At 42.3% G+C, this 16,606-nt stretch overlaps 1 protein-coding gene across 4 annotated transcripts in view; it reads right to left on the bottom strand.

The window, feature by feature from the left end:
- ARHGEF28 (Rho guanine nucleotide exchange factor 28) overlaps positions 1-16,606 on the bottom strand; it is a 117,688-nt gene that overhangs the window by 88,585 nt on the left and 12,497 nt on the right. For 3 of the 4 annotated variants that reach the window (XM_040578997.1, XM_040579000.1, XM_040579001.1), the window contains exons 2-3: positions 9,334-9,481; positions 7,208-7,501 (exon numbers count right to left, since the gene is read on the bottom strand). In XM_040578997.1, coding sequence (XP_040434931.1) covers positions 7,208-7,501; positions 9,334-9,481 — 442 coding nt within the window. The remainder of the gene's footprint in view (positions 1-7,207; positions 7,502-9,333; positions 9,482-16,606) is intronic. The other variant, XM_040578998.1, reaches the window with a different exon arrangement.

The raw sequence follows: 16,606 nt of genomic DNA, 5'->3' as shown, positions 1-16,606 counted from the left end.
TTTCTGTGTATATTACAAGGTGAGACTAGGACTTTCCCACTCAGCAAAAAGGGAGCCCTTAGGACGCCTTCTCTAATGAGGGATAGCCTTCTCTCTACTCCAGCACTGCACCAAATAAAGTTTCTCTTCTGACAGCCAAATCTCAAAAACAATGCAGCATGAATAAGGCTGCCAGAAAAGAACCTAGATCTAAAAAGAATTAATGAGCAGTAATTAATCTTTGTAGCCTTAAAACACCATCTATAACAATAACTTCTATTTATCTCACCACAAATATTCTAGCAACTAATTTTTATCTGCCCAAACTAACAACCTTCGCCTAGCCTTAAGTTAAATTTGCTCGTGGCTAGCTTAACCACCTGGCAGCTTCACTGGCTTTTTTCACTCCTGATGCACTTAGTCAGAAACAGCACTCACATTCCTCCCCACACTTCACCTCTACAGACCATGCATTTGCTGGGCTACTTCCCTTACTACTGCCACCTGGCTTGCCCAACAGCGAGCAGAACTTGATGACACAAAGCAATTACTAATAGCTTCATGATACTAAAATCTGAAACACAAATTGTGAGACTGAAGGATAAATGGAAAAGTACATATGTTCTTTCAATACAAAGGAAGTATTTTTAACCATGAGGATGGTCAAACACTGGGACAGGTCACCCAGGAGATTACAAACACTTCATCCTTGGAGGTGCTCAAAACCTGACCCTGAGAAACTTGATCCAACCTTGAAGCTAGTCCTGCTCCAAGCGGAGGGTAAGACCAGGCCACCTTCAAGGACCACCTCCACCCAAATTCTGCTGTGGTTCTATTCCAGGTTCATCAATGTCAAAGCAAAAAAAAACCAGAAAGACACAATGACTGATAATAAGCTTTATAAATAGACTGGCCTAAAACCAAAAGATCTGCACTAAAAAAAAAAGGAAAAGTTTTGAAACAACTGGGTTTTACCACTTTTTCTCTTAAGAACAATTTCCAGTTTTGATTCTCCTCTTTCACCACTACTTCTTACAGCTCCTCACTGTGACAGAACAAATGGAATTTTCCCACAGTTTTCACTTGCTTTTCCCCTTCCCCTGGGGAAGTTTTCAAATGTGTCAAAATGGTGGGGAAAAAAAAAACAACCAAACAAACAAAAAAAAGACAGAAACAAAAACATCAAGAAATAAAAAAATATATATGAAAAAACATCATCATTAATTCAACTGCATTCAGTGGCAAACAGGAAGAAAATAAGGTAAAGAAAAAACACAAGGTTACTTCACCATATACATATTTAAATGGTATAAAATACCATTTTCCATGAAGAAACAAACCCGACAATTCCCAAGATTTGAAAGACACACTGCTGGCTGATTCATACAGGGTCAGCTACTGTAAGGCAGGTGGTGCTGTAAAATATGTTCATTATCAGGACCCTTTGCATCACATCCCGATTCTCCAGCCAAGGCACTCCGAGTTACACAGAGCTGAACCAAACACAGTCTGTTTTAAACATTAAGTCAGTCCTTTTGTTCTTCCTTGCACTTGAATACTTTCCTATGTCCAAAACAATAAACTAAAAACAAATATTTCTCTCTGACAGAAATGCCTAAGCCCTTTCTGGGCTATGAATCTCATTCATTTCCTGGAAGGAGACTAAAAACCTCAGGACTTGCGACTTGAAAAGCAGGGGGAGACATCAAAACTGGCTGACAAATTCCAGCTTTTCCTGGCTTCATACTTTTATGTATTACTGTTCATTTTTTTGTTTTTCCTTTAGGTATGAGATCATTTATAAAGCCATCTTCTGTGCACCCTACCACTGCAAAAACACACACAAGTGGTTTTGTGACTAGACAGTGGCTGCAATGCACAAAGTTAAGTATATGAAAGCCCAGGACTGCAGTGACACATCCCCTTTCCACTTATTATCTGCAGCATCCCCCTCTTCTTTAATTAGTACCCATATTTATCATACCTTTATCAACTAACACTCAGAATGGTTCACTTCTGGCATCAATGCTGCAGAAGACAAGGAAGAGATGGGGTGGAGGTTTAAGCTCCATCACAAAGGTGGACTTCAGGGAGTCTAGCCCCAGCAGTTTTAGCAGCAGGATGATTAGAGAAGACTCCCATCCACCAGCTCCATGCAGTAAAGGGCACGCATGGTGCCACCACCTACACCATCAGGTGAAGTTTCAGTTGACTTTACTGCTCAGGTGACCTCAACAAAGATGCAAAACACTGTAGGAGATGTTTACTGTTAGGAGAGGGATATTCCTCATTCTTTTGTACTACAGCCAAACATTCCCTCAAGCTGTTTGTGTTGAGCACCACTGCAGCACTCAACATCAAGCAGGGACAGCCTCTCAGCCAGAAGCAGAGAGCAGCTCTCCAGCTCACAGCCAACCCAAGGTTAGTCAGACCATCACTTCATACCTGGTCCCTCCTGCAGCAGAGCAGGCTCCTGAACCCCACTACTTACATACTGCCTTCAATAGGAAACTTGATCTTTTGTGTCTCTTACAGTATTTGCTCTGTTGTCACTCTGTGTATCACCATCTCCTCCATGTGCTCAGGGGTTTTCCCAAAAAGCTCCTTCATGGTCAGGAGGATCTCAAACTTCTTCTCTCTGCTATTATTACCACTTACCAGGAGATGATGATCATACACTTGCTGAGGAACCACAAGCTGAAGTACGCTTGCCAATATCTCGTCCCATGCCACATGTTTCTTGGTCCGCAGCAGGCACTGGAAGCAGCATTCTCTGCTTCCCGATGCCCAGGCTAGCATCATCCTCCCTCTGGCCTGCACAGTTTCCAAAGGGGCAGACTCCTACACGGCCAAAGATTGGTTTGTTCCTCTAACCCCCACCTAGCCTGTCTGACCAGAAAAATATTACCTCCCCTCACAAATGTCATCACACCCAGAAATATTTATCCACTGCTCCCAGTGTTTTCCCAATTCCAGGAAGAAGAGACACTTTGTCCCCCTCTCCCTTTCCTTCCACAGGAAAAAAGAAATCTAAAATTCCAACCAAGGAAAACACACAGACAGAATTTTCTTTAATTTAGATGAAAAATATGACATGCATCAGCCAGTTTTCAACTGATGCAGCTTAGCAGGAATGTGTTCACACCAACAGTAACAGGATTTACAAAGAAAAGGGCAGCGAGAGGGCAATAAAGTAAAAAATGCCACAGAAAAAGGAAGAGTGTTCCCCAAAGGCAAACTATAAAGCTCCGAGGCTGGGTACTTCACACCACAAGACTTATTCGTAGAAAACAATTACAAAGCATTTATGAAATAAAACAGAAATTCTCCTTCTTCATGAAAGAGAATTAAACAAGTACAGACATTTTCCCCTTCCCTATGACCCACAATTAATTCTCATAATTCAGGCTGTAATTTTATTACTTCTACTAATAGCCTTAACCCTAAAAGAGCACTCTTTCTCTTGAAAATAACTGTAAATAGCGGCAAAGCTGGTAGCAACTGTTCTTGTGTGATTACCAACACAGTTAAGTCACCCAGACAACCTGAACTCACTCTCTCAGCAAGGCCCTTAACAACTAGACACTGAGATGCCCTCAGCCTCCTGTGCATGAGGTGGGTGTCTTGCAAGGTCCACGTTCCTGTGTTCCTGCTCCCCCTCCGACAGCCAGGGGACATAAGCCTGAGTGTGTCAGCAACAAAAAAGTTACACTGAAGATGCTCAGCCTATGGTTCTTGGGGGCTGCCAGCCCTAAAATATTGCCCTAACCTGATGGTAATAAGGGAGAAAGGGTTACCTGGAAGCATCTTCTCATCCAGACTAAACCGCTTCATCTTTCTTTCTTCTGTTGTTTGCTAAACTGAAATACTGTGGGAAGAGTCTCTTTTTTTTTTTTTAGAGCAGCTAAACAAGTAATTTGGCTTAATATTTAATACTGATTATCTCTGTAAATTGAATAATCCAATTTTCAGAAGGAAAATACCCTTTATGAAGGTGCAATCAAAAAAAAAAAACATCAGCTTCCCCGTCCCCCTTCCCTGCTGCTCATTCCCACTTCTTCAAACCCACCGACGAATTAATGTCTAACCACAGCACCTCTGTTGGGTCCCCAGTTTCCTCCAGCAGCAAACTGCTTGTGGGCCAGGTGATCTCAACATCTGACCAGTCTGTGTGAGTGAGCAACTCCTGACACGGTTGTCACACAGGCATTTATTACAAGTGAGGATTACCAGAAGGTCCGTGCTTTCTTGTTTCTGTTGTTGAACTTTAAATAAGGTGGCTAACAAGTCCTGACCTGTGCAACTGCGCTGAATTCCTGAATTATTTGTCCCTAGACAATCCAGGCTCTCACTTTATCCAATCCTTTTCATACTTTATAAAGGGAATACAAACAGTTTTTCTGAATACCAAAACTCCTATGAATAAATTACTCTTCTATCTTTCCATCAAACCGTGTGTCTCTAAATCCTCATAAAAATGAATGAGGTCCAAAAACACCAGATGGTGCAACGATTTTCTCCAGCAATGTATCACTTAAAAGTATTTTTTTCCAATAAAAATAGTCCAGCAGCTCTGAAAACTGACAGAATCTCACAAGCATGAGGTCCTAACTAGTGATGGATGATAGCAACCACATCTTTCACAACACTGATACTAAAAAGAACATCCTGACACTGTCAAGTGTCAAGATGCCATCAGACCTTTGGGCCAAAGAGTTGTAGGCACAGCAAACACTGAAAGAAGGTCTCATCCTCTTTCTAAATGCTCATAAATTCCCCACTCCTCACCCATTTTGATCTTTCGGAGCATGGGGAAGAAACAGAGTGCTGAGATAACTCTTGATCGCCTCATGGTGGAATATGATGAACCTTCTCCTCCCTCCTCACCTGTGCTGAGACCTGAAGCCCCCCTGCCCCAGGCCATCCCCTTCTCCCCCCCTCTCCTTCCCCTGCACACACGGGGCTCCCTCAGTTGCATGCAGCCCTCAGCTGTGCTTGGCCTCTTGGCTTTGGGGATAAAAACACAGCGATAGGGACAGCACAAGGAAGCAACACGAGTCAGTGCTTCTCAAGAGCCAGGTGAAAGGAGAATACAGCTGTAAGAAGAATAAAACCTGTACATCCACAAAAGAGAGAGAAAGGATACAGGAGCCAAAGAAAAATGATTCAAACTGCTTAGAGAACACCAAAATAGATGTCAGGCCTGGCCCAAGCCTGGACCTCAGAGAAAGACAAAAGGAATGACTGACCTCCTTGGACTGAAGGAGAAACTGTCTGCAGTTTTTTGCAGACCCCCCCCCTCCACAAGGGAGGCCAGTAAGCACTGCCCAGGCAGGACTGCACTGAGAGCCCCTCACTTACCAGGCCCCAGGAATCTGAATTGGGTTTTATTTCTTTCAGAAACAAGGGCAGAGATCCAGCTTGTTTAGGAGCAATGACCACGGTACAAGGGGAATTGTCACCTCTTCAGTTGCAACAGTGCCCATGAGGCAACTGCTAATGCAGCCTGCTTGGCTAACACATTAAATGGTCACAGAAACTTTGAATAGCAACTGCAGCATACGTCCCTGCTTTTCTGCTGTATTCAAAATTGTTTATGTATAATATTTAAATCTGAAAAGTGAATAAAGTATGAAAAAGGCATAGAAACAAAAAATACAATTCCTATAAAAGTCTCATGAGGGCACATACTCTTTTCCATGTGTTGGAAGAGCATGGAAATGTTGCAGTACACCTGAAAGTAACAATTAGCATAACTAAAAATAAAAAAAATTGCTATTTGGATAGCAGTTGTCCTGGCAGACCTTACTACCAGTGGAGCTGATCTCTGGTACCCAGCTGACCTGACGCCTGACCCACCACACACCCAGCATAAACTTCCCCACGTTTCAAGCGAGCAGGCACCCAGCTGGCTTTGCCCAAGCATCTCTCAGTACTGCTGGTATCCCGCTGATGCTTCTGGGCTGGGCTTCAACTGGTTTTGATGAAAAGCTTAGCCAAGTCTGTGAACAAAACTACAGCTGATTTCTTCCGGCTTTGAATCAAGGTCTTCATTGCTGAGATCCAACAGCCGTTCCAGCAGTTGAGTAATGTGAACAAATATTTACTACACACCAAAACGAAACAAGTAACGTGGTTTGGGTGGTTGGTTTTTTTCCTCTCCTGTCTAGGCAATATTTGAATGAGACTTGGTATTTGCTTTTACATGTCTTGAAAGAGCTGCTTACAAGGCAGACAAAAACCATCCTCCTCCTGAGGAAGGCAGTAGCAGATTTCAAGCTATCTGTCATTAAGAATTAGAAAGATTTAAGACGGGGAAAAAGCCCTCACTCAAAGAAATGGGCTAAGTGCTGGGGTTTTTTACTTCCCAAAGTCTTGCATGAAACTCTCTTTCAGTTTGGCTCATATGTAAACTGCCCATCCTCCAATTTTTAGCAATTTAAAGTACTAAAAGGAAAACAGCCAAAAGTGCCAAATTTTCAATGAAAAACATGTGCAGCCATTAAGTTTAACATTGTTTCCAACCTCAGCTATAAATCAGCTGGGCCTGCAAAAAAAATTACTCTTCAGCAAAACCTAACTACAGTTTTCTGTTTGCAATGAAACCTGAAACCAGGAAAATTTCACCTGATTTTGTTACAAAATTTTTCAATAGCATACCCTAATGTAAAGTTTCATGTATATTTTCATTCCACTTCCTTTACAATAAAAAAGCCACAAGTTGTTTTATGATATTCTCCCCAAAGAATGATCATAGTCATAAATAAAGCACAAACACTGACAGAACCATGATATAAATTATGTTTACACTGTACATCAGAATGTCTACAGTAACACATTCTTCTGTTTTATGACCATCTCCTTTTTGTCTGTGTAATTAAAATATCTCACTTGGTTAGAATCACAGCAGCAATACTTCACTTTCAAACAGATAGCTCTTTAATCTTGCAAAAGCAGGGTCTTTTATATACAAAAAACTGCATTCACAGTGAGTCAAGGCACAAAAAGCTTCTGGAGAGACCAAATTACAATAACCATTATTATCCTTTTTGAACCTCTAGGCACAAAGCAAATCTCTGATTACCCCTCTCATACTTGAACAAAGATTTATCTTAGCACAAAATAAAGCACAAGGGTTGAGAACCTGGGATAAAACGCCAAGATACTCTGCCCTGAACTGCACACCAAACCGCTGTTAAAAGCTTTCCAACTTAAAACAAAACCTTACCACCTTCTGAGAAGCTTCCTAGGATGTTCCAGGTCAATGGCAATTCTTCATGAGCAACAGCCATCATCAAATCATTATCCAGGGACTGCAGATCTTCCCTCCTTAGCCCAAACTTATCCAGCAACATCTTGTGACTACTGGCAGTGACACATTCCGCATGATCAACCAGAAAGCGAGACAACTTGCAACACAGATTCTCTCTGTAAGTGATGGGACAGCTGCCAAGGACCACAGGTGAGTATCCCCTTGTGTACATTAACACAGAGACAGAAACTGCTTCTTGGCATCCATGGCCTGTAATTATAATGTAAATTAATCACTAACATTACCTATGTTCAGAAAACACATTAGTTTTTCCTCATTCCCCACAGGATCTAAGAGCTGTGACTGCTCATCCAGAATTATTTTATTCTTCCCTCTAATTATACCTATTTGTCATAGGGCATCCACCAACCATTTCTAGTGATGAACTTGGATTCAACTAGACTGCAAACAGCCCATCTTCCCAATTATACTAACATAATTCTAGAACCAGTCTTTCTGGGTAAAGATTTTTTAACCACAATGGAAAGAAGCTGTAGGCACATCAGGATGAAATCCCACAAATTAAAAAAAAAATAATAAAAAAAATAAGATGCTCATGAACAGAGAGGCAGAGCAGCCTGCAGCATGACCTCTGAGTAATATACTTATTTATTAACACCCATTTTGTACCTACCAGGGTCTCCATGTAGGCCAAAACCCAGAAGCTTTTAATTAATGCACACTTCATGCTTTTGGCAGACTTGACAAAATGCTCTGTCAGCTCTTAACTTACAGCTGGGATGCTCGAAGTCCAAGGGAATTTCTCTCTCAAACCCCTTAAGCACCTTGTCCACCTCTCCTTCTCCTTTGCCATCTGAGTGAGGGTGGATGTCATACATCTAAAAGTGGTTCAAGCAGTACCCCTTACTGGAGAGCTAACCATGATGTACTATGAGTGCAAATCCAAATTTTCCAAAATATCCCTGAATAACTAACAAGTGTATATGTAGCTTAATAACTGCAGAAGGAAGCATGTACTTACCAAATCTGCAGTTGTTTTCAAAGTGCTCTGCACTCCCTTCTGTTTAACTTGGCCACTATGAAACAACACTAACAGCAGCAGGGCTATATTTTAACCTCACACACTATTTTCATCTGTTCATGGCTTCCACTGGGAACAGCAGAGGATTAAGTGCTGCCTGTAGCCTCCTGCTTTTATTCCTAGCCCAGAAAAAAATCATTTAACAGTGTCATTTCAGGCCTCTTAAAAAAAAAAAAAAAAAAAAGACTTTGCTATCCTGGAGTAAGCCTAGCATTGCATTTTCTCCAGTTGTAATCATGGCAATCATTTGCCTTTCACAGGATCAAAGGAGCCACCATGTAACAGCAGCGAACTTTCCCTTTTTACACTCAGCAGTTACTTTCAGACTAAATCCCTTTTAGAAAACAAGAACAAATAACAAGCAGATCCTATTGCACAGGCACATCATGTCTATAGCCACCTACTCACACAAATGAAAAGGTCACAAAGCACACAGTAAGGGTGACAACCAAGGTTTATGTTACACCCATGATGAGGGCAACACCAAGGCAGAGCACCAGCTGGCAGGTAACACAAAACCCCCCTGCTTGCAACAAGGCACCCCTGGAATGGTTTCCCTGACACCTCTACACTGTGTACAGCTCCAGCAGAGCTCCAAGCATTGCATACCTCCACCATGAGGGCCTTGCAAGCCAGGCTGATTGCTGCACGCAGGAAAGGCTCAGAAAAAAACATGACTTTTGCAGGTGTTAGGATGCCTAGGGGTGAATGGCTGTGACATAGAATTAATTCACATTAAAAATTACTCCATCCCTTTAATGCATACCCAACTATGCAAGCCCAGTAACACTGTCCACACCTGACACTGCTGGTGTGTATTGCTACAAAAGGCAGGATCACCTGTGGTCACTCACACTCAGCATGGATCATAAAGGCTATCATTCAGTTCCTGCATTTCCTCTAAAACAGAGTTACACCAAGTTGTCCAGTTGTGCCCAGCTTTGAAAAAGGAGTAGGGTACAGCACAGAGATGAAAATGCAAACAGGAGTTAACGCTCACCTGGAACAATGGACCGAAGAGTGCTGTCACTAACTCGCTCAGCAAACATTATATGCCTCTTCAGGGATCCATCATAAACAAAGTAAAACTCGGCATCCTCTGGGAGGTAAATATCTCTGTCAAATTTTGCATGTATAGTCACCTGTCCCTGAAAAATGAAAGCACCTTCAGAAACATCCAGTAAATTTTTCATCTCCAACAAATCCAGTGATCTATACTTCAGATGTAAGTCTATTATACTTTTCAACTCTACTGTACAGATCCAATAACAAATCTGCAGTTTTCTGCTTCCACTTGGAAAATAACACTGGTTTTACACCTGCACAAGCAAAGGTGATTTTTAAAACTGCCTTTTAAATAATGTCTTTCAACTAATCCCTTTCATCCTGACCCATATAAATATAACTTTTATATTTATATATAAAATTATACATATAATTATACAATATGACTTTTTATTTTATTTTTATTTTAAATGCATTAGAATAAGCGAGTCAGTAAGCCTGAGTATTTTGCTATTTACAAAAGCACACTTTGTGTTAAAAAAATGTAAAAATTTAAAACTGCTTGAAATTATCTTAGACTCAGTTTACAAAACAAAAGCACTGATGTAATTCTACAACTGACTGTGCTAGTTTTAGAGAATACCAGTTCCCAGATAGCTGCCCGTGGGTTTCTTTATAGTAAATAGAAAGCAACCAGCCAAGAAAAATCCATCACACAATAGCTTCAAAAAAGAACAGGAAAGAGATCTGAGAAGAAGCAAACAATAACAAATGTCTGACATGTCTGAGGGAGGAAACGTAGATGAAGTTGCATTTCCTCAAAGAGGAGAACAGTGTGCCTCACCACAGTCCCTGGATCCCACAGTTGCTCTAAATAAGACAGAATGCCCCGACATCTGGCAGAAACGGTGTTTTCAGGAAAACATGCTGCAGAAGAGTATCTCGGCCATCCACACGTCCAAACGATGCCTGCCCTGCCTCTATTCAAAGCAGTTACCACGGCACTGACTCCACCAGCTCCATAAACAAGTCTGGTAAAAACCAAAGCACGACATGGCAGCACAAAAATTTCCGTGGTTGAAAACCACTTATGCCCCTGATCATCCTTGACCAGCATCCAGCTCCTTCCCCTGTTCATTACACAGCAAACACACACTTTACTGCAGCAAGACTTGCTGCCCTACAGATCACATCTCCTGCCTTCCCCAAAGACAATCTCTCCTGTCACTTTTAACAGCATGAATCCTGCATTTGGTTTCCTCTTAAATACAGACAGATCAATTGAACTAGGGATGAGAAGTCAAAGGCTAGTTTCAGGCACAAAATCTGCCTCTGATAGGATTGCTCCTTTAAGGATAGATGTAAACAACGTTAGGAGTCCAGTATCGAGAGTGAACATGCCTGTCATCCCCAGAAACTGATAAGGCACCTCCTTGTAGTAGCCTGAAGTGTTACTATACAGCTGCCAGGTGTTTTCTCCTATTTCTCCTTGGGTTTTGCACTGTTATACCCGGAATTTTTATTATTTTTTACTATTATCAATTTATCATCCTTTTTTTAAATAATCCTTTTACGTTAGTTGTGAATAACCCGTTTTGTCTGTTGAGTGGAATATGGATGGCTATTTTGGAGAGACAGGAAGATGGTAAATCCCTGAAGACACTCCACAGACTGCTCCAGTGGATGTTCAGCTGACAGCAGCCTGGTACATGGGAGCGTATCAGAATTTCTTCCACACAGGCACTTGTGGCCACAACTCCCAGACCACCTCTATAACCTCTGGACCGCTAAAAGGCTGAGGGACTACATAGCCAGTCAGATCTGACATTGTCTTTGCACTAATTATGTGAAACAAGGGAGATATTTTGTGGCAATATTTTTCATTTCATAAGCCTACTCTTGTCAAGGGCAGGGGAATCAAGCTCGAATTGTAGCCATTGGTTTATACTGCTCATTTTTTAAAAATGTTATTTAGATGCAGTAAGGACAGAGGACTATCTTAAACTGATCACACTGCATAATGTAAAGGCATGAGGGAGAATTCCACAACTCCTTCTAACAGGTGAACAAAAAACAACAAAAGGGAAAAGATGGAGTAGAAAGCTCACCTATATATTATGAAAAGCAAGTTTTTCATAATCCACTTCTTACAACAATCCAGAAGAAGAAATTGCTGGTATTTAAGCAACATCTTACAGAAGGAAGGCAAAATGGTGACAAGATTGTATCTGGCCAAATAATTGATTCACTTGGAAAATCCCACATGATCCAAAAAGAGAGTTAAATTTAGACAGCGATCAAAGATAACCAAGAAAGTAACTTTCACAGAGGAATATTAAGCTACACCTTTTCTGATACTGGATGGTTACTATACCTGGCATCAGAAACAGTTACTTCACAAAGGACAAGCTCCTATCAACTTCTCCAGCACTTCCCACTTGCCATCACATCCACCTGGTCTTCAGACGTTCTCATTTCACATTGCTCAATGCCAACATCTTCTTCCTTGCTGCCTCTACTAAAACATGCATCAGTTTGCTGTTTGGATACCACAAATGCCTTTTGCTCTAGCTTCAAAGTACTTTTTTTTTCCCCACCTACTCCTCTCCAAAATACCCTTGGTGCAGTTATGTCATCTCCTCCCCTTCTCACCACCTGAAAACTTTTACAATTGCATCCCACTACTGCTGGAATTCACCCCTACACTTTCATCCCTTCTTGTACATCCACTGCTTTGCACAACACTTGTTCCATGCAGCCACGGCCCGTGCCAGCCATGCTCTGCCTGCCCTCTTACAGGACAACTCCTATTCCACCACAGCCCTTCTGGCCCCCTCATCCTCTCCTCTGAGCTACAGCCTGAACCTCACTGGCTTCAGATCTACACGTGGCAGAGCCTATCTTAGCCTCTGTTTGGGAAGGCATACTTACTGTACCTTGGAGACACTAGTACCAACCTCCATGGAAGCTTTGATCTTTACAAGGTAAGATATGCTAGTCCACTCTTTGGAAAATACATTAAAAGATAAAATGATTTGTGCTAAAGGGAACACCATGGCTGTTCAAATTGTATCTAAAACTACATTTAAACCTGAATATTAAAGCATATCTTCCTTCAGCACCATCTTCCCTTAGCACAGAACTACATCTATTTAACGCCAGGTTTGAATGTAAAGCAATACTTCCAATAAAACCGTTAGGGATCTATATGCAGCAAAAGAAATGGTGTTCACAGGACAGAGTGAAACCAGAAAGAAGAATCTCACACTATGTTTGATCAATTCCTTTCCTACATTTGCAAAAAACTTTCTTTTTCTACATTTTTTTACATTTTAATATAGTTATTGTACAGTTAACATAATTACTAGACAATATGTTGCACATGTAGCATTCATATACTCTACATCCTTCCATAATATGCACTAATAAAAAAAAAAAAGATGGTGTAATGCAGCTAGACAATACCACAAAGAGATGTGACTGATGGAGACCAGTGCACCCACAACCCATTTGCATTGCTGGCACAAATGTGTTTATTTGGCAGACCAGCCTTTCCCACTTTTATGACCACCTGCAGTTCCCTCCAAACACTGCTGGTAGAGGCTCGTTCATTACACACATGAAAACAAAAATACCACTGAACTCTGAGGATGCTTTTACTCCTGCTGCAAGAGGTGTCCCCTCCATGTATGCCTATGCACACATCAAGGGTCTTTTCCCATTCTTTTTCACAGTGAGATAGCACTGCAATTAGCACCCTGTTCATTTCCTCCGTGTAAAGCTAACTTTGTTACCAGGACAATTTAATTATTTTTTCTTCTTCAAACAGAGATCACTTGCAGTCCACTGTAGAAAAATCCTAGGTAGAAATATACTTAGAAAAAATTATGCATGTTGTGAGCCAGCCACCTCCAGAATTTGCAGCTGGAAAAGGCAGGATTCAGCCAGCTCATGAGCCAGACTAAATGCAGACTTTCAGTGTGGAGAAGGAGGAAAAACGAGATGAGGGAAAAGTCTGCCAGCTTATTTAGCTCTTTGCAGAGTTCTTGCACTCTGTTCTTGGAAGTATGACCTTGCTTTTAGCTGCATTTAATTACAAAGCACTCAATGACATTGACTTTAACCACGCTATCAGCTCTGCACACAGGCAATTCATTATTTTATTGAGAGCTGCACATCTTACTAACAACAACTGTACATTCTTCCACAACTTTCATCAATACATTGAAGAGCTTTGGGCCAAAAACCTCTCCCAAAGATGATACACCCCAGCATTTGTCACATGAAGGTCTGGGGAAGAAACTGATGCAAATAATAAAAAAAACGGAAAAAAACCCCCACACCAAAACCAAAAACAACTTAGGGTGTCACAAGTCACATAAAAAAAAAAAGCCTGGAAAGACTAACATACAAAGTGTTGAAAAATATACACATTGTAAACAAAAAAAAAAACCCAAAAGAATTCAGTGCCACAACTACCTTGGTCAGACACTGGAACAGGCTTCCTGGAGAAGTGGTAAATGTCCCAAGCCCATCAGTGTGCAAGAGGCATTTGGACAATACCCTTAACAACATGCTTTAACTCCTGGTCAGCCCTGAAGTGGTCAGGCAGTTGAACTAGATGCTCATTTTAGGTCCCTTCCAATGGAAATACTCTATTCTATTCTACTTTGAGTTATGTTTTGTAGTAATTGTTAAAGCTCAGTGTTAGAGAAGAGCAACAGAGCTTCAGAAACATGTACGAACTTGATCTCTATCAGCTTCTTTGCACACAGAAAATCAGCTCACCTAGGCAGAAACCCAGAAGATGTACATTAGCCCTTTAAGAAAAGGCTTATTTTATTAGCTTAAATCTGAGGGGTAACCTCTGTCTTGCCATTACACCCATTCCCTCAGAGGCATTTATTTCCTGGCTCCCTCAGGTAAGTCCAGTCCAGCTCAGAAAGCAGGCTGAAGCAGAAACTACCTGAACAGATCTTTCCTCTGCAGACAAATGAACTCAGAGAGTGACAGAAGTGGGAGCAATCCCAGCTCCATCCTCCTCCTCCTTTCCCAGCAAGGCATGCAGGAAGGAGGGAAGCGGACTAGATCCTGCAATGAGGCTCAGTAACGTATTCCTCCACTAAAGCGATGCCCCTCTGCTTCACAAGGCTTTCCTGGAGCTTTTTGGGAGATGCTAACTCTTTTGTAATAGAGCCTCTTGGCAGAGCCCTATTGCTCAATCCAGGCTCTCAATCAAAACATGTGCCCACTACATCAGGAGTTTCATGAGAAATTCATACTCACAGAAAACATTTGTTCAGCATCACTCTCACCACATCTGGGAAAAGCACTTCTCCACAGCTTCCCACCCCATTCTGCAGGGCATGACCAAAGTACCTTCTCAAGTCTGCAGAAAACCTCTGACACTGACATATCACTAAAGCGTGAATAGACTAAAATTACAGTTATCAGCATTTAAAGGTAGGTAACGAAGCCTTAATTCACTTATCAGTACAAAACGCTGTGCTCCTACAAAGCAATGTTTGTTCTGAGTTTGTTGCAGACACTGAAGCTGGAAACACATCCCAACTGGCATACTTCTTCTGTACTTCTAAATATAGAATGAATTTAGGCTTAACTCTTATCCTCTTAGGTACCAAACCCCAAACTAGGTAAGTCACACAGGCACCTCATCATTGGAAAACCAGCCAACTGGCCTGAATACAGGGCAGCTGTCAGATTGTGGACCCAGAGGACTTCACTGGGTCAGATTCCTGACAATTTACCCGTTGCTAGGTGTCTTTGACACCATTTTCACAAATTCAGTTGTCCAACAACAGTTCAACTTCTCTTCCATTCCTTCCTCTCCCTAAGCAGCTTATTTATACCCTCATGAACATGGAAGAATCTAACAGGGAGTTACAGGTTTATTTCTATGTGTAGGTATGTTCCAGCACGCCACTCAGGGTTCATGTGGACCTCAGATAACTCAACTCCCTTTTAATCGAAGCAAGGGGAAAGATGTGCCATTTCACCATCTTGGCAAATCAACACACTCCCGGTCACAGCTGTCTTCTCAGGCAGATTCGGGGGAAAGTACTTGCCCTCAAATTCAGACACTGTCAATTCTGATGGACTTGTAGAAAAAGCAAACTTTAAAGTCCCAGGGCACTTACTAAGACCAGCCTTTACCTCCCTTAGATTTACACCTGAGTGGCTCAGAACAAGTACTCAGCTCTACCGAACCACCACAGGCACAGGAAGAAACTGGAGACCCCCCAAACACCATCCAGGCCTGCAACAGCAGAGAACTTCAGGCAGCCACACCAGCATCTCTGACTGCGAAAAGATACCAGATATGGTATAGAAGAAAAAGAGCATGGGAGAAACCCTTCGTCCATTGAAGCCAGGAAGAGTTTTGCCACCGATTTAATGACAGCCAAGATCATCATTGCGATCCTTGAAATAAAAACCAAAAAAGCATATACAAGGGTTTGGGAAGAGGAAGCTGGAGCTATGAAGGCATTAAGATAGACTGACCCAACTCTTAATGCATTAAACCTGTGGCTGAGCAAACGTTTGGCAGCTTTGACCTCTCTGGGCTCCATAAAGGAAAGGACACCTTTTATCACCAGTAAAAACACCACGCTGCCACCCGGTGCCAAGGAGATTAGGAAGGTTTGTGTTGTTAACAGGATTTATAGCTCTACGCATGCTTTCAATGTAACCAAACAGGTTTTTCCGATGTATGTTTTCCTTTGGTTTCTCCAGGGCACTCAAGAACTGACCAGGTCAGGCCACAGCTGGTCCTCTGCACCCCACATCCCAGGCCAGGAGCAGCAAAGACCTGACTCCCCACAACCTCAGGAGAAGAGCTCCCACCTCCAGCCACGCTCCGACCCTCTCCTGCATCCCAGAGAGGGACTGCGGCAGGCTGCCCATGAGGAGAAGAGAAGGGAGGTAGCAAGCCCTCGCAGCTGAGGCACGGTGGCATCCAGGCAGGCAGGGTGGGTCAAAGAGGCGACCGTGGCACTTCCAGCATGCCTGGTCCCTACTCTGCTGCAAGTCACCCCACGGCCTCACAAAAAGCTGGCCCTTAACCTGAACCGAGCTTCTTCCACTTTGAATTCATTTAGCCACCACCAGCAACCTACCCCAGCAAAACAGGTGCGATGCAGGATGACTTCCAGCAGGCTTCCAGCCCAAAGCCTTCATGCTGGCTAACAAACTTCCACGCCTGGTCCCTATCCGTGCATACACAGCCTGTATAAATCAATTCTCCCCCA

Source organism: Falco naumanni, chromosome Z (genome assembly GCF_017639655.2).
Source record: "Falco naumanni isolate bFalNau1 chromosome Z, bFalNau1.pat, whole genome shotgun sequence".
Lineage (NCBI taxonomy): Eukaryota > Metazoa > Chordata > Aves > Falconiformes > Falconidae > Falco > Falco naumanni.
The sequence above is the reverse complement of the archived record's forward strand: the minus strand, read 5'-3'. Positions and strand labels throughout refer to the sequence as shown.